This window comes from Stenella coeruleoalba (genome assembly GCF_951394435.1).
Source record: "Stenella coeruleoalba genome assembly, chromosome: 9".
Classification (NCBI taxonomy): domain Eukaryota; kingdom Metazoa; phylum Chordata; class Mammalia; order Artiodactyla; family Delphinidae; genus Stenella; species Stenella coeruleoalba.
In genome coordinates, this window is record NC_137155.1 from 94,424,358 (window position 1) to 94,450,594 (window position 26,237).

Below are 26,237 nucleotides of genomic sequence, written 5' to 3' on the forward strand. Positions count from 1 at the left end.
TTAAACAACCAGTAGGTTACCTGGTTGAGTCAGAACAACAGGGCAGAATAAATTATAGAAACAGACATGTGTCACATTTCACAAGGAGAAGAGACACTTCGAATTTTGTGTTTGTTGTAAAGAACCAAGTGATCCCACAAACTCTGTCACTGAAGAAGAGAATTTCCTCTTTCATAAGCAGACATGAAGTTGAATTTGGAATTTTAAAGGTCAAGGGTACCTATTGAAAAAGATAGTACAGCTGACCCTTGAACAACCTGGGGGTTAATCCACCTATGATTTATAGTCGGTCCTCTGCATCAGTGGTTCTTGCTCATCCTTGGATCCAAGCGACCACAGAGTGTATAGTACTGTGGCATTCACTCCTGAAAAATACGTGTATATAAGTGGATCTGGGCAGTTCAAACCTGTGTTGTTCAAGGGTCAATTGTAATATATTCAATATAGGCATCTTCTTTTCTAAAGAGTCACTCAAAAGATCTTATCCCTTTAGAATGAGTGGCAAATGCTTCTTTTGAGTGTTTATTCAAATAATTAACATAAGGTTCTAGTTTCATACATGGTCTGATTTTCTGAAGTTACTTACTGTATCTTTCTGTGATCCGGTCCATACGATTCCATGAATTGTTGTTAAACACAAAAGTGATCATTTTCCTCCTCTGTTTAAATTCTTTCCCACTTATTTACAAAACAGAAATAGAGTCATAGATGTAGAAGACAAACTTACGGTTGCCAAGGGGGAAAGGTGGGGGGGAAGGGATAAATTGGGAGATTGGGGTTGACATATACACACTACTATATATAAAATAGATAACTAATAAGGACCTACTGTATAGCACAGGGAACTCTACTCAATACTCTGTAATGACCTATATGGGAAAAGAATCTAAAAAAGAGAGGAGATATACATATATATATATATATATGTGTGTGTGTATATATATGTATATCTATGTATATGTATATATGTATGTATAGCTGATTCACATTGCTGTGAATCTAACTAACACAACATTGTAAATCAACTATACTCCAATAAAAAATTTTTTAATAAAATAAAATCTTCCCCTACTGCCTACAGAAAAATCCAGACTTCCTCTCCTAGTACATGATCTGATCCCACCTAAATTTCCAACATCATCTCTCATCTTTCCACCACCTCTATGCACACTCCAGCTACATAAAATACCTCCTGACCTATCATGACAAAGCCTTGCAAATGATGTACCATCTTCCTGGAATGTACTGGGTTTTTTTATAGTTGCTCCAAAAGATTTCAAAGATTATTTGCAATTGTAACACATCAGAGCTTCCCAAGAGAACAGATTAGCATACAAATAATGAGCCTTTGGCATCAAAGGAAGTATTCAACTACAGGGATATATGCACTTATTCATAAGTTACAAATTATTTAAACCCTGGGGTTAAGAAGTATGTGTTTTTCCAAACTTAAAAAATAAACAATAACAAAGTATCTGACTTTATCCTATTCATAGTCCCAGGGCAAAATAGAAATTACTATAGTAACAGAAACTCACAGAAATACATGGGCATCCTAACAGACTTAGAATAGGTTTAATATTTTTCCATGTTCAAAAAATCAGGTTGATGTATCTCACATCCCTACTCTCCTGGTTTTACGGCTCTCGGCAATTCTTCTGATTATTTTTGTTCTCAGGCAGGGCTGCCAAATCCTTGGCTAAGCTTCATCCATTCCAGAGCCAGGCGTCCTCAGTTCGAGCGCCTGCTCTGCTGCCAAGCTCTCCCTCACTGCCTTGGCATCAAACAGGAGCCGCTGCCATACAAGAAAGCTACCCTGACGACCAGCGTGTGCAGGGCACGTAGTAATTTCCTTAAATCCTTCTCCTTTAAAAGATCAGGTGGAACACGTCATCGAACATCACAGGCCTTTAGTTGACAGTTTGCTTCCGCTTCTGACATCTCTCCTCCTCTTTCTGGCCCCTTTTCCTTTATTTATTCAGTTATACAACCGTAAAGTTTAAGTACGCAAGGACATAAAATGCTGGCATTTTCGTGTCTGCGGTTCCCAGAATGAAAATTAAAACATCTGATGAGATCTGGAAATAACTGAGTAATAATGCTGATAAATATACTAAATCTACCCTGTAGTCTACAGATGAGTACACTGATTCTTAGGACTTAAACTGCCAGGCCACACAGTATCAGACAAGCTGATAAAATCTCTGCACATATTTTAGCAGAAAGGTAGGCAAGTTTCAAACTTTTAAGAAGTTTCTGCAAAATTATGTCAGCCTCTCCAAAGCTCTTTTCTAACGATTTAATCATAATCACTTCTCATTCCCTCCAGGATCCGTCTATCCTTTGATAAACTTGCTATCCACTTTTCCAAATCAACGAAACCAATCTGAACTTTGACTGGAATTTGCTGTTTTATAATCTAAATTACTTTGAAAACAATAAGGCAAAAGATTCTGGGATCTGTTCTCATCAAAGGTAAAAGGCACAAAGCAAGGCATTACTAATACTTCAGAACACACATAACTAAGGAAATCATTCAGCACCATTTCAGGTTATTCCCCCACTTAGGAGATTCACGCATGTTTAAATGAATTAATTTATTTTCTGCAATTTGCTCTGAGACCTTAAGTGGCCGCATCTGCCGTTGCTTATTTCAGCATTCAGTGCCCTTGTTCTCTGAGTCACCAGCTTACAGCTTGAGTGCTCCAGGTGTATTTATGCTCCCAAAGTATTTTAAATTAGGAAATCCAGTTTCCTTTTTATAAGACTCAGAAGTGATTCTCCACTGTTAACTTTTTTCTTAAGGATATAGGCCTATATTCACAGTTGAATTTTTGGTACTATATTTATTATTAGCCCTGTGACAGTCAATATTTTAGAAGGTCATTAATATTAGAATCAAAGATAGTCACTTAAGATAGGCCATTCTTGGGTTCTCTTGGGGTTGACATTTGGGGAACCCATAAAATCCATCACCATAATAAAACCACTACTTATTACACTCTGTGCCAAGCACTGCATATGCTATCTTGCTTAATTCTTTTCACAGTCCTATGATGTGGTTTTTATTTTCTCTATCGTTAACTCAGTTTTAGAGATGAGAAAGTGTTGGCTTAGAGAAGTAAATCACAAGGTCACACACCTAGTAAACACCAGAATTTCTTTCAAGTTTCACACTGATTCACGAATGTCTAAGGCATGGGGTTGTGTTTTAGAGGGTATAGGAATGATTAGGACCCAGTTTCTGCCTCTATTTCTGATCTAGGTAGGGGAAGGAACCTAAGGCAATTATACAGATCTTACAATCCAAGGCTGGAATGCCTTGAAGAGACACTCCCAAATGCTTTGAAGATTCAGAGAAATGAAAGATAGCATCTGGTTGGAGGTATACATCTTCAAAAGGCAACAGTTGCTTTAAAGGAGCCGAGAAAATAAGGAGGGATTCAGAAAATGGAAGCTGTGGATTTCAGAGCATCAATAAATGGCCCATGCTAGGGCACCGGCCGTGAACTATGAGTGACTGACAATAATGAGCTGAAGAACATGAAGGATTTGGTTTTCCTGTGGATTGAGAGCCTACCGTCCAGCGCTGGACTCCACAGATTCTGGATACAGCAGGATTCGATCACGGTGATAAACAGGGTTCCTTTAAGACTTCTGTTTTATGGGATCTCTCAAACACCTTACCTAGACGGACTGTTAAACAGAAAGAAGATCTCTCCCTTGGCAAGTATTACCATTTCTGATTCATCTCAAATACTGTCTCTGGTTCCATCCTAGCGCTGCCTCTTCTACATCCTCTATGCTTTGGTCCAAAATAGTCTGGGACCAGGCAGGGCAGTGTACCCATCTCCACCCCAACCTCCTGCTCTGCTTTAGTGGCCGCTGTCCCTAATTCTTTCTAAGAGAGTTAACTGTAGCCACTCTTAACGAAGCAGATGGAACGCGAGGTTCAGAGGCTTAACGAGGCTAATCCTTCTTTCCCGAGGTTCAGAGGCTTAACGAGGCTAATCCTTCTTTCCCGATTCAATCCCGGCACCTACCACGTGACGCCATCCTGTAGAGAGTTTACATTCAGCAACTAGCTGCTCACTCTGTGCAGGAACCATTCTAAGGACTCAAGATAAAGCAAAGACTAGACAGGCAATGTCCTTGCTCTCATAAAGCTTAACTTTTACTGAGGGGAAGAGAGCTATCGATAATTTAATAAGAGTCGAACAGTAACGACTGCAATGAAGAAGGTAAAACAGGGCAATGGGCTTTGCTGGGAGGAGAGGGCGTGGGTACTATTTCAGATCTACTTACGAGAAACAGTCTCCATGAAGAAGTAACATCTTAGCTGAGACTCAAATGATACGATGTGGGAGATCCATCAGAAGATAGGAAGGCATGAAGAACAGTATTCTGGGCAGAGAGAAAAACAAGTACAAAGAGCCTAAGGCAGGAACCAAAAGGGCAGCGTGACTACAGCCAGGGAGTGAGGGGAGAGTGGTACCAGTGGCTGGAGAGGCAGGAGGAGGCCAGAGCCTAGAGCAGGACCTCGGCACAGACAGGAATGGGGCTTTTATTTGAAATATGAAGGAAAGTCATTAAAGGGTTCCAAATGCTGGGAGACACAGTTTTATTTTGGCTTTAAGACAATTGCTCTGGTCACTTTGTGAAGGATGATTTAATGAGGTGGTGGAGTAGAAGCCCACTGCAGATTCCAGGAGAGATAAGAAGACGGCCTGCCAAACATGGGCCGGAGACCTAAACAGACACTTCTCCAAAGAAGATATACAGATTGCCAACAAACACGTGAAAGGATGCTCAACATCATTAATCATCAGAGAAATGCAAATCAAAACTACAATGAGGTATCACCTCACACCAGTCAGAAAGACCATCATCAAAAAATCTACAAACAATAAATTGCTGGAGAGGGTGTGGAGAAAAGGGAACCCTCTTGCACTGTTGGTGGGAATGTAAAGTGATACAGCCACTATGGAGAACAGTATGGAGGTTCCTTAAAAAACTAAAAATAGAACTACCATATGACCCAGCAACCCCACTACTGGGCATATACCCTGAGAAAACCATAATTCAAAAAGAGTCATGTACCACAATGTTCATTGCAGCTCTATTTACAATAGCCAGGACATGGAAGCAACCTAAGTGTCCATCGACAGATGAATGGATAAAGAAGATGTGGCACATATATACAATGGAATATTACTCAGCCATAAAAAGAAATGAAATTGAGTTATTTGTAGTGAGGTGGATGGACCTAGAGTCTGTCATACAGAGTGAAATAAGTCAGAAAGAGAAAAACAAATACCGTATGCTAACACATATATATGGAATCTAAAAAAAGAAATGGTGATGAAGAACCTAGGGGCAGGACAGGAATAAAGATGCACACGTAGAGAATGGACTTGAGGACGTGGGGAGGGGGAAGGGTAAGCTGGGACGAAGTGAGAGAGTGGCATGGACATATATACACTACCAAATGTAAAACAGATAACTAGTGGGACGCAGCCACATAGCACAGGGAGATCAGCTCGGTGTTTTGTGTCCACCTAGAGGGGTGGGAATAGGGAGATGCAAGAGGGAGGAGATATGGGGATATATACATACATATATATATATATATATGTGTGTGTGTGTGTGTGTATATATATATATGTACAGCTGATTCACTTTGTTATAAAGCAGAAACTAACATACCATTGTAAAGCAATTATATTCCAATAAAGATGTTAAATAAAAAGAAGATGGCCTGGACTTTGATCATGAAGAGTAGACATGGAGAAAGGAAGAAGTCATCTAGGTTCTTGGTTTGTGCAACTGTGTCTGTGTTGGTTTACTGACATGGGGAAAACAGAAAGAACAGGTGGAGCAAAACCCAAACATTTTGCCGTGGTCATGTTATCTTACATACGGTTCTCAGACATTCATTCAACAAAGGTTTACTCAACAACACCTCTGCACCAGACACTCTTCTCTGCAGGAGGGACAACTTCTAAACAAAAGACATGAAGTTTCTATGCTCTAGAGCAGCTTATGTTCCCAGAATTCCAGAGCAGGTGAAGAAAATCAGAGAGGTAAGGGGTGGAGCTATACATGAGAGAAGCAATGGCATGTAGATGTATTTAAAGTTATAGGCTGTGATAAGATCATTTAGGGACAGTTTATAGAGAGAAGGAACTCAGGACCAGACCAAGCAAAGGACAAGCATTTTCTTAATGAGAAATGAAGAGAGCAAAATAAATCTATTCACGTCTGGGTAACAATTTGTCATCAATTTGTTTGGCTTTATTGACAGACACAGCAAAGTAACCTCCCCACCACTGCCCACTGAATTCTTAGACTATTTAGGGGCAAGTGCAGTAAGGTTATTGATGTACTAGTCTCATTTTCTTCTTCTATTCCTACCTTCTTTATTAAAATTGTATTCATGGGTAAAGTTAAACAGAAAACACAGTTAACTATAAAGTTTCAACTACAAAACTCTAAATAATGGGAAGGAAAACTTAAAGGGCTCATAAACTAGAGAAATTAATAATCTAGTTAATTGGATAAAGATACAAAATGACTGGAACAAACAAACCCAATTTTTACATTTATATAATACTGTAAGAGTGCCCTGTAGGACACAGTAGAATAAACCAAACTAGGACTTTCCTGTTTTTCTTCTTTTTGCACAGCAAATATTAGAAGTTTCATGAATTAAGACACAATAAGAGAACCAATCCCATTTTCTTTTCTTTTTATAATGATACTTGCCCTCACATTATAGTTTTCCACCATCTTCAACATCTGTAAGAGGGGAATCTAAAAATGAAATGCTTTAGACCTTGCCTCATATTAAGAGCAGTAAACAAATGGGTCAGAGAAAAGCATCTAGGGGAGCAATGAATTCATCGAACACTCCAAATCCTCAACATGGTGAGATTTCTACATATTCACTCCTGCACTGCCCACTCCCTAGATAGGCATCTCTCTCTCTCTCTCTCTCTCTCTGTCTCTCTCTCTCTCTCTCTCACACACACACACACACACACTCATACTAAAAAGCCATCTCTGGTAACTAACATTCATATTCTAAATGGCATCACTTTAAACCATATCAACTTTTGGCAGGGTTTACAACTATTTTCACCCTTAAAATTGAACTTAGCCCTCATTATTCTAATTGTTTTAAAGGTTTACAGTATAGAACTCTTGCTTCGGCATCTTTTACCATAATGCAATTGACTCTGTGTCCCATTACAGAATTCATGGGGGTAAAATGCACTTGCTCATTTTAAAAAGGTTGCTAATTACACAAAACATGCAAGGCTCTATCCCAGAGGACGAGGAGGAAACACAGATGACAGCACCAAATCCTTGAGGCGAATGCATTCTAAGAAAAGGAATAAAAAATCTGCACAGAGAATGACACTAATAGGTAAACATACTGAAGAGAGGTGCACAGCACACTTTAGGAATTCAAAGTTAAGAAAGAAAAATCACATTTAATTAGGAAAGCTTCGTGAGGGATGTGATTTGAAATGGCTCTTAAAGATGAATGAAGATTTTAGTGGGGGGTAAGGGAGAGGAAGATATTCAAGGGAGAACATATTCTGAGAATACTAGGGGTTGGGGACATGTTTTAAGGGAGAAATGGCATGTATGTTGGATCTCAAGTGCTTTTCACAGGTATTCAGGAGGAGAGAACAAAATAGTCTAATTCTGCTATTGAGAATAAAGAAGAAAGACTTAATGAAAAAGATTGAGATCATTTAGTTCAAAGTCACACATTTTAAAGGAAAGAGAATGAAACCTCATGGCAGGTGAGAGCAGCGCTCATAATTACATCAAAATTGCAGCAGCAGTGGGTCGGGATGAGAGGGAGGCCGGCACCTCTGCCTTTCTTCACTTTGTCCAACAAGCCCAAGCCAGATACCCACCGCCCTCGGTAATGTATCTTTCTAGAACAGGGGAGCCTTCTTTATTTAATTTACCTGTTAGTTAGTAATGTGCCATGCAAGGTATAGGAAATAAAACTTTATCTACTTTATCTGTAGAATATCAGCCTTTGGCGGGATTCAGGTCAACTGAAAACACCTCAGGTTTGAACATGTATTTTTCTTAATTATATGTCAGATTTAAATTGCCCAGAACCTGTTTCTCTCTCCTGGCAGACTTAACACTGATATACTGCAAATAAATAATTTTTTTCGATGGTTAAAAATAAAAATTGGTTATCAATTGTAGCTGGTAAAATCAGAAAGCCTTCTTGCTTTGATAATGTTTTCTAAGCACGTTCTTAAGACACACACACACACACACACACACACACACACACAAGAAAAGCCAGACTTAGGAACAGTTGAGAGACGAGTTGTTAATTTGCAATTAAATGTGGTCTAGAAAACAGATGAGTGAAAAAGGCCGATATGATTTCTCCAAAGTGAAACCTTGCAAATAAATTGAGAGGCGGCCAAAGTATGACATGGCACTGGGGCAAGCAGGAGATCACAACACTACTAATAAATCATTATCAGAAAATGTTGTATTCCTGCAGCCAGAGCGTCCATTCTTTCTCAGAGTAAATGAGGAATAATCATGACCATCTCCCATTTCTAGCCTCACTGTGAACTTCTGAAGAGTGAGAACCTTCAGCAAGAGATGATAAACTGTAACGATGACACAGGACGTCCTCCTTTGCAACATTCAAAGCCACTTCCATACAGTGAACCACATCGCACGACATCTATGCGAAGAGGGGCTGCACAGCAACCCCAGACAAAAGTCTCCTGAGTCTGGTCCTCTTGCTGCTTCCCACGGGGACTTTAATTGCCATCACATAGGGAATTAAGGGGGAGAGAGGTGTCTCCTTGAACATTAAGCTCCTGGCATTTATGATCTGGACCCGCTTATTTCTCTGTGGCTTCAGAAGCCACAGTTCCACGCTGAAGAAAACCTCTGACATCATCTAGCAACCCTCTTGGTATAGATGAAGGATCCGTATGATGTCCTGGGGCCATATAATTCATTCGTTTCAGTCAGGGCTTGAACGCTACTGTCATCTTTCCCCCACATTATTAACTGAAGTAAATAGCTGTATAAATGTTTTTTGCTACGTTTCAAGGGAAACTCAAGGTACAAATTACACAGAGAGAAGAAGGTAAGTTACATGTTATACAATAATCTCCAGAGAGTTACTTTGTCAAACGGTTTAAAGCACTGATTTGTTTCCTTTTTTGGCTGTTTTATAATCTCAAAACCAGAAGAAGACCTCTACCCTCTCTTGCTAGTTCCCAAATACACCTCTTAAGCTTGAGAACTTTCTCTCTATGTAATCTGTACGTTGAGTTTCCCTTGCACTGTAACAAAAACACATTATGCAAATATTTCTTCACTACAAACTTTATTTGGGGTCCACAGACATATTTCAAAGCGCCTTTATGCAGATGCTTCTAATTTAGTCTGCATTTTGGGCACGTCCCCAGTGTGATCTGCCCTTCTTTTAATTTAAGCCTAGTGTTCTCTAAATACTTTCAGCTTTTTCACAATCTGGCCTCCGAGCAATCTACAGGACACAGGAGCAGCTCACAGCTGAGAAACCTGCCTGCCATCTAAACCTCCGGCAGCCAAACCATCTTGCCCTTTTATCATTGCTCCTTCCTTTTCATCAAAAATCCTGCTTTAACCATTTTATCCCCCTTTGTGAATGTAAATATTTTTTTTCCCTTGAGTCCTTACCACAAATACTTGAGAACCGCGATGAATGACATTTGGTTTATAATCACCCCAGACATCACACATCACGGTGAGCATAAGTTACACTTAATTTACACACCCTTCAAATCTGCATGGGTTCTGATTTGTGGCTCACAGAGTGGAAAGGAATGTCTTAGGTAGGGCTCATATCATGAGTTTAATTGCCAAGGTGTTAATTCTCTGTCTCCTTTGTCTTAGAACCTGCCCGATGTCCGGGAAAATTCTATTTTCATTTAGAAAAAGGATGTTGAGATAGGTTACTTCACCAAGTCGAACGCTTTTAAAAATAGATATGTAAATAACCAGTGACGGATCCACTTTCTGTGCATGGAGGACTGAGTTAGGAGACATGAACTTGGACAATTCATTGAACATTCTGGGTCTCAGTTTCCTCATCTATAAAATGAGGATAATAATACTCTGCATTCATAAAAGAGTTGATGTTATACCTGAATAAGAATGAGTGTAGAGAAAAGACAGGTAGAAGAAAGTATATTCAAAACACACCATATGATTATTTGGACCCAGAAGAAAATTATGCCCAGTGAGCTGTTCCCATAGTAAAAGTTTATTCATCGGAACCCCTTGATTCTTTCTCTACAGTTCATGTAATGAGCAAAAGTTATTGCTTTCTTGTCTCAGTATATTAGCTGGATGGTTGAATGCACAGAGCTCACATCTGAATCAGCACAAAAGTGAAGCCTGGAGGAGGGGAAATAGAAAGGGACGCTTGAGCTTATACCAAAGTCATTCTCATCAGTCAACCTGCCCACATAAATACTGGGAAATCAACTCATTTAGACAACTTGGGAGGCGTGCCTGAGTTATAATAGTGTTCTTGAATGCAGGTCAATGAAAAATTGGTCTGCTCACACATTCCCATTTGTCATATTCCCTACAAATGCATGTTAACTGTTTTGGTATTTAAATGCCTAGACTCAACCATAACACATGTGTGTTGTCAGGTTGTTGGGAGTTTTCTAAAAACAAAACAGGATGCTTATGGCATACGGTAAATTACTGTGGGTTTCTCGTGCTCTAGCAGAATCACAAAAGGGTAAGAACTTAAGAAAAATCATTCATATCTGCTTCAAATCCTATAACATAGAAAACAGAATTGGAGCTGAGTTCACGAAATATACAGTATTTAATACAAATTTGTTGTAGGCTGTATGTCATTAGTCTTATATGTCTGGCAAATGTAATATTTGCTAACAGTATAATTTTTGAAAATCCTGCAGAATAACATAGTCTAAAAAAACACAATCTTGTTCCTCTTTGTATTTTTCTCCCCAGAGAAATAATATCTACTGCTTATCAAGCTCCCCCTTACCCAACTTTGCCTTTTTCATAAAAGTTGGGTCCTCAAGTTCCCCATGATTGTCATTTTGTGCGATTATTCCTCAGTGTTAATATTCAGAACTTATCAAAAGTGGCAGTTCTGTGTTCTATGACCCCAGACTGATCGAATCTATGTATATAATAAGAAAACCCAAACTTGTACCATATTGTAGTGCAAGTATATGTGTGCGGCATTGGTGTTTGTGTGTGTGGAAGGGGCAGGAATAAAAGTGAGAGCAGATAAGTAGTCAGTCAGTAGTTTGCTGGTGTATGCGTGCTCAGCAAATTAATGATACATATCTGATCGATGGTTAAGGACCCGCAGAGTCCTGAGACTCAAATAATATGTAACTAAGAAAGCAATACAAGAGTCAAATTCTCTGCCTTTTGTTTTTCACCATCTTAATCACACATCAGATTGCTGCCTGTTATTGGTAGAAACTATCAGTTTCTCATTAAAATGCAGCCTCAAAGGCTAAAAAAGAGAAGCACTCAAAAAAGGATAGAAAGAAGGGATATGTCTAATAAAAGCCCGATTACAAACTCACGGCTGACCAGATGCAAACCTGACTTCCTTCATGGCTCCCAGGGATCAGAATATACACTGGACTAAACTTGACCACAATCCTTGGAGAACAGAAACAAGAGTGAATGGAAATTGTCTCTCTCACCCCTCTTTGTGGACACCAAATAAATCATGCTCACACAATATTTTGTGTCTATTTTGTCTTGAGTCTTTACCACATGTTATCTGAGGCCACGATGAATAACACTGAGATTCAGTTTCTCAAGGACATGTAAACAGTCTTCGTACATTACTTTTCAGAGTAACTGTAAAGATTCAGTGATGTAATAACCATATTCAATACGTATTATTCCAGGAAATTACTGAACTTATTGATTACAGACTTAAATGACAGCCTCAATAATGGCACCCCCAAAATGTCCACATTATAATCCTCAGAACCTTTAAATAAGTTACTTGCGTGGCAGGAGGGATTTTTCAGATGTGATTAAATTAAAAAGCATGAGCTAGGATTATCCTGGATTACCCAGGGTAGTCACAACGTCCTTAAAAGAAGGTGGCTCAGAGTCTGAGTCAGAGAAAGAGAGGTGACAATAGAAGCAGAGGTCAGAGAAAGAGAGATCTGATGACGCTACACTGATGGCCTTGACAATGAAGGAAGGAATGAGTCAAGAAATGTGGGCAGCCTCTGGAGGCTGAAATGGTAAGAAAAGGATTCTCCACCCTAGCCTCCAGGAGGACTGCAGCTCTGTCAATACCTGGATTTTAGTCTCATAAGACCCATTCGGGACTTCAGCCTCCAGAACTGTACATGATGAGCTTGTTTTAGGCCTCTAGTTTGTGGTAATTTGTTATAGCAGCAATTTGGAACTGATACAGCTGAAAACTTATATCATGAAAATTTTAACAATATGGTTATATTTTTCAATCTACCTACCAAACATCACACATTTTACATTTACCTGTCTTTATATATATTTGAATTTATTATCTAGTATCAAAGTTTTCTACACTGCTAGTAGTGAAGGAGCCTAGGAGGAAAAAGCCCTGTGTTGGGATAGAGACATCTGTGTTCCAGGCCAGCTCTGGCCCTACAAAACCATGTGATTTGTGGAAGTCACTTTTAGATCTTCATTATTTCACTTGAAAATCACAGGTCAAGACAAACGGTGATGTGCCTTTCAACATTCTGATACTATCAATATAATTATCCTAGATTCTAAGTCAAGGAAATAACAGTCATAGAGTCTGGACTATACATCATAGAAATTGTCATTTGCTGGCACGTATTATCAAGGATACATTAAAAAATCAAGATGTGGTATCAACAATAAAGGTTTCTTTTTTAATATATTCCATTAATCAAGAATGTAATGCTCTGTTATTTCCACAACATAGTCGAAAATATAAGAAATCACTAAAAACAGAACTACCACATGATCCAGCAATCCCACTCCTGGGCATATATCTGAAGAAAATCATAATTCGAAAGGATACATGCACCCTAATGTTCATTGCAGCACTATTTACAATAGCCAGGACATGGAAGCAACCTAAATGTCCATCGATGGAGGAATGGATAAAGAAGATGCGGTACATATATACAATGGAATATTACTCAGCCATAAAAAGAAATGAAATTGAGTTATTTGTAGTGAGGTGGATGGACCTAGAGATTGTCATACCAAGTGAAGTCAGACAAAGACAAATATCATATGCTATCACTTATACGTGAAATCTAAAAAAATGGTACAAATGAACCTATTTACAAAACAGAAATTGAGTCACAGGTGTAGAAAACAAACTTATGGTTACTGAGGGGGAAGTGAGGAGAGGGATAAATTGGGAGATTGGGACTGACATATATACACTACTATATATAAAATAGGTAACTAATAAGAACCTACTGTATAGCACAGGGAACTCCATTCAATACTCTGTAATGACCTGTATGGGAACAGAATCTAAAAAAGAGTGGATATATGTATATGTATAACTGACTCACTTTGCTGTACAGCAGAAACGAATACAACATTATAAATCAACTATACTCCAATTAAAAAAAAAACACTTAATACAGCCTAGAGCAATGAACTCAGTATGCACTGTTACACTTTAAATCTTACCAAATATTTGAAAATATTCAGGGCCCTACAAAGAGAAATGTAAGGTTTCCTTGAGAAACCTTTGTGAAAATATTTATCTGTAATTATCATCCTAATCTATTTAGACATATATAAATAAATGTAATATTCTAGGTACAGCTATTACGAAAAATAAATCTTTGACACATTTAAATTTACATAAATTTGTGAGGGAACTTATTATTCCTAAGGTTTGAAAGATCCTTAGTAAAAAGTTATTATTGGAGAAAAATCAATATTGGAATTTATAGCTAGCACTTTCTATTTATAAATAAAAATGACCTATGGAAACATTAATGACTTTTCTAAATTAATAATATAAAGCAGTGAAGATGCAAAGCCACTGATGGTTAATTAAACACAGAAGGGGGAAAGGCTGCTCCTTGTCTTTATCCAAGAGAAGGAGATAATTGCTTTTTAAAGGAACACTTAGAGATTATTCAATAGAATTTCCTGTAAATGAAACTGCTTCCCCAGCAGGTTGGGCTTGTTTAAATGTTCAGTGACCTAAACTTCCTCCTTAGAAGGGCCAGCCAGCCCCTGTTATGTATTCATTAGATACAAGCTGGCCCTACAGGTCTCATTCTCTCCTCCCTCCTGTCTCTAGCAGCAAGCACACAACTAAAGGAGGGCAAAAGGCACAAGGCGCCACTTATCTTTGGGTCAGAACACACTTCAGGTGTCTCCCGCAACCAGTTTCCTCTATGCTATGTCCTCCCCAAATCTGCATCCTGTCTGCTAGACCTACTTCACTGGTGTTTCACTCTTGCTGCCTTGGTTGACTTCCCTGGAGGTTCCCTCCTGAATGCCTGGACTTTAAGAGCAGATGTCAGTACCACCCTGATTAGAAAACCAGTCAAAGGCATCACAAGAAAAAAACTCTGCAAAACAATGTATCTTAGGAATGTGGACGCAAAAATCCTCAAAAATATACTAGGAAACTGAATCCAACAACACAGAGAAAGAATTATACATCGTGACCAAGTGGAACTTATCCGAGGGATTTAAGTTTGATTTAATATCGGAAATTCAATTAATGTAATATATTATTATATCAACAGGATTTTTTTTTTAAAAAAATCACATGATCATCTCAATAGACCAAAAAAAAAAAAAAAAAAAGCAAAGTCCAAAACCCTTCCATGGTAAAACCACTCAACAAACTAGGAATAGAATAGAATTTCCTCAATCTGATCAAGGACATCTGTGAAAAACCAACAGCTAACATCGTAGTTCATGGTAAAAACACTGGATGCTTGCTTTCTGTGATCAAGAACAGAACAATTTTATAATACGTGAATTATATTTCAATAACACTGCTTAAAAAATGTCATTTCTCCAGGCTTCCCTGGTGGTGCAGTGGTTTAGAGTCCGCCTGTCGATGCAGAGGACACGGGTTTGTGCCCCGGTCCGGGAGGATCCCACATGCCGCGCAGCGGCTGGGCCCATGAGACGTGGCCGCTGAGCCTGCACGTCCGGAGCCTGTGCTCCGCAATGGGAGAGGCCCCAACAGTGAGAGGCCCGCGTACCGCAAAAAAATAATAATAATTTTTAAAAAAATGTCATTTCCTTCCAGCTTAGTTTACTAGTACTGGAATCAACTTTTGCCTTCTAGAAGAGCGTATTGGTCTGATTTCTTTTGCTTAAAAGGTTCAGTCATGGCCATGATCCTTTATAGATACAGAGTGCACAGTTCAAGTACAGCCCTTTGTGAGACCTTTTCCGGGATACAAATATGGAAGTGACATCATTAGACCTTTGTCCCAGAGCTCCCTCTGACCTACCGCATACAACCGGAAGTGGTATTTTGCAATAACACTTTACACTGTTTTTTTTTAAAGACTGCAACAGCTTGTGATCCTTTAAATACCATAGGTGATTACAATTTTTTTTTAATTTTTAAAGTGTAAAATAATGACTCAAACAAATATAAAATGAACACATCAAAGATTTCAATTAAGTCAATTAATGAGAAAACTATTATGATGTAAAACACTGGTTCAAAGGAGACTGCAAAGGACAGACCTATTTAGACAACAAGGAGTGCTGTAATGGATTTGCTAATGGATGGAAAATTGGCCATTTATATAGGGTGATAATCCATGGAGTTTTCACAGAACAAAAGTTCAACTGACTTATATGAACAGGAATCATATACAGTATGACCTGCCCTTTATCAGTTAACTTCTAATTCCACAACATTGCAAAATAATCAAAGACGATGAAAAGCTAGGTACCCTATAGAATCATATAACCTTTCAAGGGCCTCTAGACCAGGCCAAACAATCCACTGAAAGACACACAGGTATCTTTTTGCCCATTTCAGAGGCTTCTGCAATTTTTCACAACAGGTTTAAGAGTGGTATGTCTGTGCATATAGTTTGATTCGTAAATTTCTATTCTATTTGATCTACCATATTTTATCAGTTTTAACATATATTTCCCCACATCTCTGCAATTATAATTAGTAGCATTTATTTCTCAGTGTACACAAAATAATAATGCATCTTACAACTGATGACATCTTGGCTATGATGAAATACAGTCATTTCACCAAACTGTAAACTTGAGAAAATGGTCTTGGGGAGGGAAACTTTAGCTAACATCTTCCTTGGGGCAAAAAAAAAAATTAATTTTTTAAAAGCCATCATTATTATCATCAACTTTGATCCCTGAAGCATGTATTTTATGTAAAAATTGTAACAATCTCTTCAACTCAAAGAGGGTCACTGATTGTCAAAAGAATGAAGACACACAAGATATTGTCCTCGAATCAAAGAGGAAATGTTGACATCACAGTTTCAGAATGCTTTTTTTCAAGGGCTGGACTAGAAAAGCAATAATTAAAATAATAATAAAGACATTTAGAAACATGAAACATCTCACACATTAGTGGCGTGAGCTCACAAAGGTTATACCCTAAGTGTGTATAGCTATTGTTGAACCATGACAACTGACTAGAATCACCTTGTGAGGCATAATGGAGAATTAAGAGTTTCTCACTGAAACTGCATCAATAACAACTGTAGTTGTTGTTGTTGTTTTTTTAATAGATGCTTGAACTGTTCCCTTGTTAGGCTGGCACTTAAAAATCCTCACAGTGGTGGATGGACCTACAGTCTGTCATACAGAGTGAAGTAAGTTAGAAAGAGGAAAACAAATACCATATGCTAACACATATATATGGAATCTAAAAAAACAAAAAAAAATGGTTATGAAGAACCTAGGGGCAGGACGGGAATAAAGACGCACACCAACTAGAGGATGGACTTGAGGACATGGGGAGGGGGAAGGGTAAGCTGGGACGAAGTGAGAGAGTGGCACGGACATATATACACTACCAAATGTAAAACAGATAGCTAGTGGGAAGCAGCCGCATAGCACAGGGAGATCAGCTCTGTGCTCTGTGACCACCTAGAGGGGTGGGATAGGGAGAGTGGGAGGGAGACGCAAGAGGGAGGGGATATGGGAATATATGTATATGTATAGCTGATTCACTTTGTTATACAGCAGAAACTAACACACCATTGTAAACCAATTACACTCCAATAAAGATGTATAAATAAATAGATAGATAGATAGATAGATAGATAGATAGATAGGAAAAAAAAAAACTCACAGAGAACTCCTGCAGAAAATCTTGGTACCTGTACACACTATTACAAAGCATTTCCATAGAGATGAAAAATCTTTTCAAACTGTTTTCTCAGAATTCTTTTTCTTTCAGAACTCACTTGGGCTAGATTTGAGTCTCTTTCAGTCAATGCTACAAAATTATTTCACTCTGTCATTTATATCTATACTTCTTTGAAAAAACACAAAAAAAGGAACAATGAAGAACAATGAATGCATAATTTCAAACTCAATTTGAGTGTTATAAAGCAGAGGCCTGGGCAAATGGAGGGCAACACCATTTAATATTTTTCTTAGGCAAAAGTGTAGAGAAGTTAAAAGTTCTGTCCCTCAGCATTTTTATTTTTCTTCCAAATTACTTTTAATTTCCTACCATTATTGTCCTCTTTCCTATCTCCTTTACTTTCTTTCCCCTGTCTACAGTTAACTTCCTCTTGTATTTTTCTCTTTATCCCAAATTCATTTTAGTGATTTTTTTAAAACATCAACTTATTTTATATGGAAGGTCTTTCATTTACTAGTTAGAAACAGGAAAAACAGCATTGAAGACCTGAATTCAAATTTTGAGTGTATCAATCCCTTAACGATATGAATTTGGGCAAATCACTAACTAGGGCTTTGAACTACCATGCCCTTGTCTGAAAAATGGGGATATCTGAAAAATTTTCAGAATCAATGAACACCAATTATCAGAGCTAAGGAAAACCAACTAGAGCAAGAGAGAAGTTACACTTAAACATACTGTAGTAAATCTGCAGAACATCAAAGAAAAACATAAGGTCTAAAGAGTTGATAGAGTTAAAGACATTATAAACAAATAAGAATTAGTCTGATCGTGGATTCATCGACAGCAACAACAGAAATCCAGAAGACTATGGCTGGAAGAAAGTTAAAAGAGTTTTTATTATATATGTGGCTAAAGTGTTCATCAAGATGGCAGACAAAGAAAAGGCATTTTTTTGAAAGAAGAGCAGACTCCTACTCATTCTTTCTTTCCTCACTGACAGGACCTCGGTTTTATTTGCGGTGACTATGTCCTTAGATTAAAAAATTCATGTCCCAGACTCCTTTGCTGCTAGGGTGGTATTTGATAGTTCTAGCCACTGAGGCAAAAGATTAGATGCAGGAAGGATTTCTGGAAATGCTGGGAATCCCTGATGCCTTGTTTTCCTGCAATATGTGCTGCCCTACTTCCTCTCTTCCGTTTTTTCCCACCTGATGCCGAACGGGGAACATAGTGGCTGGAGTTGCAACAGAGACATCTTATGTTTTGAGGCAAAGGCTGAGGAAACCATAGAAACCTTGCCCTGTAACTACTTAACTCTATACTTTGCTACATGAAGGGGGAAAGGGCAGTTACTCATAACTGAACACAATCCTATTTGTTACAGATGAAGAAGAAAGAAAACTCGATTACTAACAAAAATGTGGCTCTATAGAAAACCCAAGTCACTTTTTTAGAAACAATGAAAGTATTCAGAAATATATTAATATAATCTACTGAAGTCACTTGTATGTGTATATAGCACCAATGAACTCAGAAAATATCATTTTTATTTATTTTTTGGCCGCACCACGCAGAATGTTATTAGTTCCCTGACCAGGGATTGAACCCACGCCCCCTGCATTGGAAGCGCAGAGTCTTAACCACTGGACCAGCAGGGAAGTCCTGTAATTTTTAAAGGTGTAGTTACAACGGCAGCACAAAATACAAGGTTTCTACAGACAAATCTTATGTAAGAAGTACAGAATCTTTTAGACAATTTTTTTTAATTATCAAAAGCAATTAAAAAGTTCTAATTAAATGGAGAGATACATTATGTTTATGGATGGGAGGACTCAGTTTCATGCAGGAATTCTCTTCCCCAATTGTTCTGGTCTCCCCAAAATAATCTGTAAATTAAATGTAATCCCAATAAAAATTACGATGGAATTGTATGCGTGACACTTGTCACGCTAATGCTAAAGTTTACAAAGAAGAGAAAAAAGCCAGGAATAGCCATGAAAATTTCGAAGAACAAGGTTGGTAGACTCAACACATTTCAATATTTATTATAAAGCTATGTTAATTAAGGCAGTGTGGTATCAGTACAGGAAGAAGAATGTAAGTCAAAGGAAGAGACTAGAGATCAAAGAAACATACCCATGAATATGAAAACTTATGGTATATCACAAATCACTGGAAAAAGGATGATAAACGATGCTAGGGCAGTTGGTTATCAGTAAGGAAAAAAAATTAGATCCCTAACTCATATCATACACAAAAACCAATTTCAGGTGAAAGGAGAAACCTAAAAAAATCGCCCTCAAAACTAAACTGTGAGAACATCTTTACAACCACAGGGAATAGAAAGATGATTTATGACACAGAAATTACAAATCTGAAAGAAAAAGACTGATAAATTTGACTACCTTTAACTTAATAACCTCTCTGTGTACAAAAATGGCATAAACAAAAGGCAAAGGCAATGTATAGCCAGGAGGAAGATCATTAGGGTCGGAAGAGCTTCTAAGAATTAGTAAGAAAGAAAGAAACAGTCCAAGGGCTAAAAGGGCAGAAGAAAGTAGCAATTCACAGAAGAGGAAATCCACGTGGCTACTAACTACAAACAGATGCTCTCCCTCACCAGCAATCAGAGACCACAGTGAAATATCACTGACACTCAGCAGACTGGCAAAAATGATTAAATCTGACAGTACCAAGAAGAGGGTAAGGACGTACGTGAAGCACGGGAACGCCTGTGTACTCCTGAAATGAGTGGACACTGGCATTTCCACCCTCAGAGCTACATGGCAGGTCTAGTAAAGATGAGGATGCCATTGCCTATGATGCAGCTAGCTGCTTTAGTCCCATGTGTACACAGCCTAGAGAAACTCTAGTGCCAGACACACACCACAGACTGTTCACAGTATATTGCTATGAATTAAAGTATTATAATAGAGGTAGTTTCAACAAAATTAGTAAAGATACACTTCTGGATGGTGGTACCACCACAGGCACTTGTTTTAAACACAGACCATGATGGGAGATACCACAGATTGAAACAGGTGATTCGTATCGGAAAGTGGACTCATCTTTTAGTGTGGGCGCAGACAGGGGGAGTGCCAGCCCCCGGACCGCCTGAGGAAGATTGTGATGCGTTTCCTTATGAGGACTTGCTTATGCTCCTTGACCCAGGATGTGAGCAACTCCTAAGTTACTATAGCTCCTTTCTCCTCCTCTGGGTCCAGTCCTGTCCTGCCACTTTGTAGGGGTGACAAACAAACTGACATCGAGCTCTGCTTTCATAATGACACTGAGTAAAGCAGGACCCTCTCTGTGAAAAAGATCTATCCACGTCTCTCCAAGCCAACATGGTGTCATTTCAGTTATTTTTATGGCTTTTTAATGAGGCAATATTACCTATCAGAAGACCCCATTCATTAGCACTTTTACCACATACCATTGATGAAACATTTGCGTCTCAACTCTGTTGCTTTTCATATCCTGTGAAGTTCCTATTTCTTATTTTCACAGAGTTGTAGAGAAAAAAGTATCTATTTCAAAAGTTGAAGCAATCTGTAAATATATAGGTAAGTAATAGTGTAGAGCATTTCGGCAGGACTGAAACATCATCACAGACAAGAAGATTAAAAGCTCCGTCATGCCCAAGGCCCCTTCCTGGACTAAATGTTATTACTCAGATACTGTATGATATCACTTACATGTAGAATTAAAAAATACAACCAACTAGTCAATATAACAAAGAAGAAGCAGATTCACAGATACAGAGAGCAAACTAGTGGTTATGGGTGGAGGGTGGGCAATATAGGGGGAGGGGAGTGGGAGGTGCAAACTACTGGGTGTACGATCGGGATGTACTGCACAACACGGGGAGTATAGCTAATGTTCTGTAATAACTGTAAATGGATATAACCTTTAAAAATTGTATAAAACATTTTTATAAGTTTCAATTAGAAAAAAAAAAAGAATTAGGATGTGCATTTTGGTGTGGAATGCAGGGGTTCTGAGGATGTTCTAACGAGCACAGAAGAATCTCTTGTATCCTCCAACTCTTGCCTGTTCCTGTAAGATAAAGGAAGCTATACGGTCAACCCTCCTGTTCACTTTGCACAGTGCCCAGCGTGTCTTGGCGTTGGCCCTGGAAAGTGAGGTCACTACCAGATCCAGGAGGAAACTCACCATTGTCTAGACTGGGTCCTTGGAAAGAATGGGAGCTCCAGACAGTAAAACAACTGTTTTAGGCTGGAAATGTTTTCAAATAAAGCTTCTGATGGGAGCTCATGTCAGTTTCAGCTAACCGCTTCAAAGCCTGTCACACAGATTTCTATGCACTGGAGGAGATCTGTTCTCACCGTCCTTTCAAATTCTGATGAGATTGCCAGACATTTGCTTCAAAATATCTCTAGTTCTTTTCCTAATTGTTTCAGCAATGGCTCATAGAAAGGCCTTTTAAAATATCTTTTAATCTTCCGTGTATTTATTTCTTGAAATATTTATTTCCTTGTAGGAACCTCAAAGTTTTACATGTTATAGAAGAATGACATGGTTCCGTATTTTACTTTTTACAACCTTAGAGGTATTGGTCAATCATGAAATAATCCCTTTGACATTCAGTCAAAGCCCTTTGATTAAACTACTGTTATTCTTAGAGACTAGGGATGATTCATTTCATAATGCCTGATAGTTTCTTTTGGAATTTATTTCATGAACAGATCCACCTCATTTTTTGTTCTTTTCAAACCAGACAGTTTTAGTATGACTAGTACCGAGGTACAGTACTGAATACAGTTCATAAGTACTGAAGAACACTTTAAAATTTAGTAAGAACAGTTAATCTTATAAAATCTCAGGTGTTTGATTATAAAAATAACTATTTTAGTAAGAATAGCTACTTCTCTGGAAAAGTAAAGTAGGTTTCAGGCGTACGGAATCGTGAAGAAGGCTGGGCAAAGAGTGCTTAAATACGACACCGGAAGTATGATCCATAAAAGAAAAAATTAGACTTCATCAAATTTAAATTAGATTAACTTAATACACTTAATTAAATTTCAGAAAATAAAAAGATATGCCAAAGACTCTGAGAAAATATTTTCAAATCATATATCTGATAAAGGACTTTTATCCAGAATACATAAGGGAATCTTACAACTCAACATAAAAAAAGAGATAACCCAATTAAAATATATGCAAGAGATCTAAATAGACATTACTCCAAAGAAAATATACGAATGGCCCATAAGCACATGAAAATACATTCAACATCATTAGTCATCAGAAAAAGCAGATAAAAACCACAATGAGATAACACTTCATACTCACTAGGATGGGAATAATAATAATAACAACAACAAGTGTTGGTGAGGATATGGAGAAACTGGAACCTTCATACATCACTGGTAGGAATATAAAATTGGTACAGCTGCTTTGGAAAATAGTCTGACAGTTCTTTGAAAGGTTAAACATAGAGTTCCCATATGACCTAGCAATTCCACTTCTAATTATTTATCAAGAGAAATTTTTAAAAAAAGAAAGAAAGAAAACCTCCCTTTGTGCAAGGGTTTTACTTACTGACGTTCCACTTTAGGCCTGTTGTCGTAACCTGATTGCATGGCTGTCCAACAGGAATGAGGCCACACCAATCACCTTCCATTCCGGTATCGACGTGCAATTTGTGCTTTCCCTGAGGTAGAGAAGGAAGGCTCGTTAAGATGGGGAAGGGCAAGGAAGGCCCATTAATGCTCACTGAAGACCTGGCCATACGCACCAGGTACCATCCTAGGAACTTCACGTGGTTTATCACACTTAATCCTAACAACACACTTATGTAGTACGTACTGAATTATCCTAGGAACTTTCACCTGACTTAATCCTAGCAACAGTTTTACAAGGTAGTTTATTGTTAATTATTACCTATATATATCAGAAAATTGAAGTTTGCAGAGATTAAATGTGTCCAGGACCACACAGGTAGCAAGGGGCAGAATCAGAATTCCTACCTATACCTGCCACTTCCAAGATTCCACGTGCTAAAGATATAGCACTAAGTGATACAGAATTCTAGGCTCTTAATCAAACACTTGCTTGAGTGTAAATACAACATTGCTTCCTCAGTAAAATCTCTGCTTTTTATCTGAGAACTGGGCTTCTAACGTTGAAAATTCAGTGTAAACCCTACTAATGGTTAGCCTCTTTCCTGTACCCACAGCTGCTCTAGGAGATGCTCAGTGGGGCGTACCTCTACCAGGAAATAGAGTATCTGCCCTGAGAAATGAGTATGCTTCTTCTATTCTGATTATGAAAACTGATATAATCTACCATGTTTTCAATTTTTCAGTTTACAAGAAGGTTAAAGTTAAATGTAATGCTCAATCAAGGCCACAAGCTTTGCTTTTAAATAAAATACTTGGAAATGCCTCTCCTACAAAGTAATGCTTTTCCATTCCTACCCTATTCATTATCCTCAGGGTATACAGTCTTTGTAGAAAGATACCTCAAGTTCTTATGGGAAAATGTCAAGACATGCATGCATTCAATAATAGAGTAAAAAATGTATTTTTCATAATTCAAATAACTCTGAAGGAATAAGCTCCAAAAGATAGTCTTCATTTTAATAAAATATTGCTTTAAAGTGTATTTAATATATGACATATTACCAAACTAAGGTATCTAGGTCTCCTTGTACAGTCATTTTACTTTTATTGCAACTATGCCTTTTGTGCTGTATATTGTAAGTTTCTGAGAACTTATTCTACTGTATCCAGGTCTCAACATGCAAGCAGGATTTGTCTTTTGTCAAGATTGCTTTTATTAGGAAAACAATTCTCTAGACTATTATACATAGGAATCCTTGTGTTTAACACAAGTTCATTCAGACATTTACTGCCTGTACAATTCATATACATATATTTCCATTTGAACATTCAATCAGAGGGCACAAATCCAATTAGAAGGGCTTAAATACATTTAAACACAAGGAAGATTTTTTTTTTTTTTTTTTGCGGTACACGGGTCTCTCACTGTTGTGGCCTCTCCCGTTGCGGAGCACAGGCTCCGGACGCGCAGGCTCAGCGGCCATGGCTCACGGGCCCGGCCACTCCGCGGCATGTGGGATCTTCCTGGACCAGGGCACGAACCCGTGTCCCCTGCATCGGCAGGCGGACTCTCAACCACTGTGCCACCAGGGAAGCCCACAAGGAAGATTTTTAAAGAAAATTTAAAATACATTTGAACTTGGTGTCAATCATTGGAAGAAAGGTAAGCAACACTTGTAGATACACACCAAACAACGGATTAGATGCACACAGAGAAATGTGGATGGATAGAAAACACAGTACACATAGTAGGAAACAGAATCGTGATAAATGACAGAACCTATCTATGTAAATTAAAATAAATGCAAACACAATAAGGCACTTTTTCTACTAACAATATTAAAAATGTATATTCATATATACACACACTAACATGTTTGCATAATGGGAAATGATATAGGGACAAAAGGGAAGCAATGGATCAATCAACCAATGAGGATTCTTGCCTGGACCAGAGATGGTAATGTGCTATGAACTAACGAGTACTACTGACCCAACATTGAAATCTCATAAAAATAAAATAACAAATACATACTTTAGATATGAAGTGATACAAGATTTAGAAATTCTTAGACTCTTCTGAAGGAAAAAAATAGAGAAAATATTCTAATAATTCAGTAATTATGAGTAATTACTAAAAACAGTAATTCAAGAAAGAGGAATAATTGGGAAACAGCCATGGGAAAAACTCAGGAGCGAAATAAAAACTTATCTCATTCTTGAATAATGATCTTTGGTGTTTTTCTTTTAGTGTAATTTAGAGCAAAGGCATATAAACCATATTATAATTACAGAAATTTTCTACATATTTCAGTGTAAAAGTAATGGTATAATTGTCAGAAGGCACAAGTAAGGAAAAGAGTAAAAGAAAGTGCAGTGGTCTTTATTTTCTCATCATTTTACATCATACGGGAATCAGGAAATAGAGCCTAAAGTTGCAGATTTTTTTTTAAGGGGGATTTAAAAATTGCTCCTGTCCTGAGTTATTGGTAACGCAGGTAACATGCTTAAGCACGAGCAGCGGGACTGAGGAATGGGATCTGAAATAGCTCTGTTCTTCATCCTGCCCTATTACTCATTCAGGAACCTCCAAGCCAGTGTCACAGACAAGTTATTCACCCAACTGTATACATGAAACCTGTGACCATTGCATGGAAGGCAAAGCACAGGGAAGGAGGAAAGACGGGAGGGCAAAGAGGCTCGCAGGCCGAGGGCGCACCGCAGAAGCCACAAGGAGGATCACTTGAGGCATCGGGGTGGGGTGGAGGGATGGGTGGAGCACGGGAGAGTTTTAGGGCAGGAGAGCTATTCTATGTGACACCGTGATGGTGAATACGTGACATGATGCATCTGTCAAAACCACAGATGTACCACACACCAGGAGTGAACTCTGTAAATTAGGGACTTTCCTTAATAATGTATCAATATTGGTTCACTATTTGTAACAAAGGTACCACACTAATGCAAGATAATAGGGGAAACTGCCAGCAGGAGGGGGGTATATGGGAACCCTCCATGTCATCTGCTAAATTTTCAGTAAATGCAAAACTGCTCTAAGCATAAAGAGTATTGTTATTTTTTAAAAGTCTCTCAATGACCTTTCACTTTCTCATCCCTTCAGTGGGACTAACAGCAATGTGCTGGTGGGTTTAAAACCTAGGCCAGCAGATGAGCGGGACCATACCTGGGGAAACATGCAGCCATTTCTGAGCAGCCTTTACAACATTGTTCCGCTCTTTTTTTTTTTTTTT

The 26,237-nt window shown here is 38.3% G+C and overlaps 1 protein-coding gene across 2 annotated transcripts in view; it reads right to left on the reverse strand.

Moving 5' to 3' along the window:
* The window catches only part of TPK1 (thiamin pyrophosphokinase 1), a 333,066-nt gene that overhangs the window by 78,044 nt on the left and 228,785 nt on the right, over positions 1–26,237 (reverse strand). For both annotated transcript variants that reach the window (XM_079932024.1, XM_079932025.1), the window contains one exon: positions 22,964–23,075. In XM_079932024.1, the coding sequence (XP_079788150.1) occupies positions 22,964–23,075 (112 nt within the window). The remainder of the gene's footprint in view (positions 1–22,963; positions 23,076–26,237) is intronic.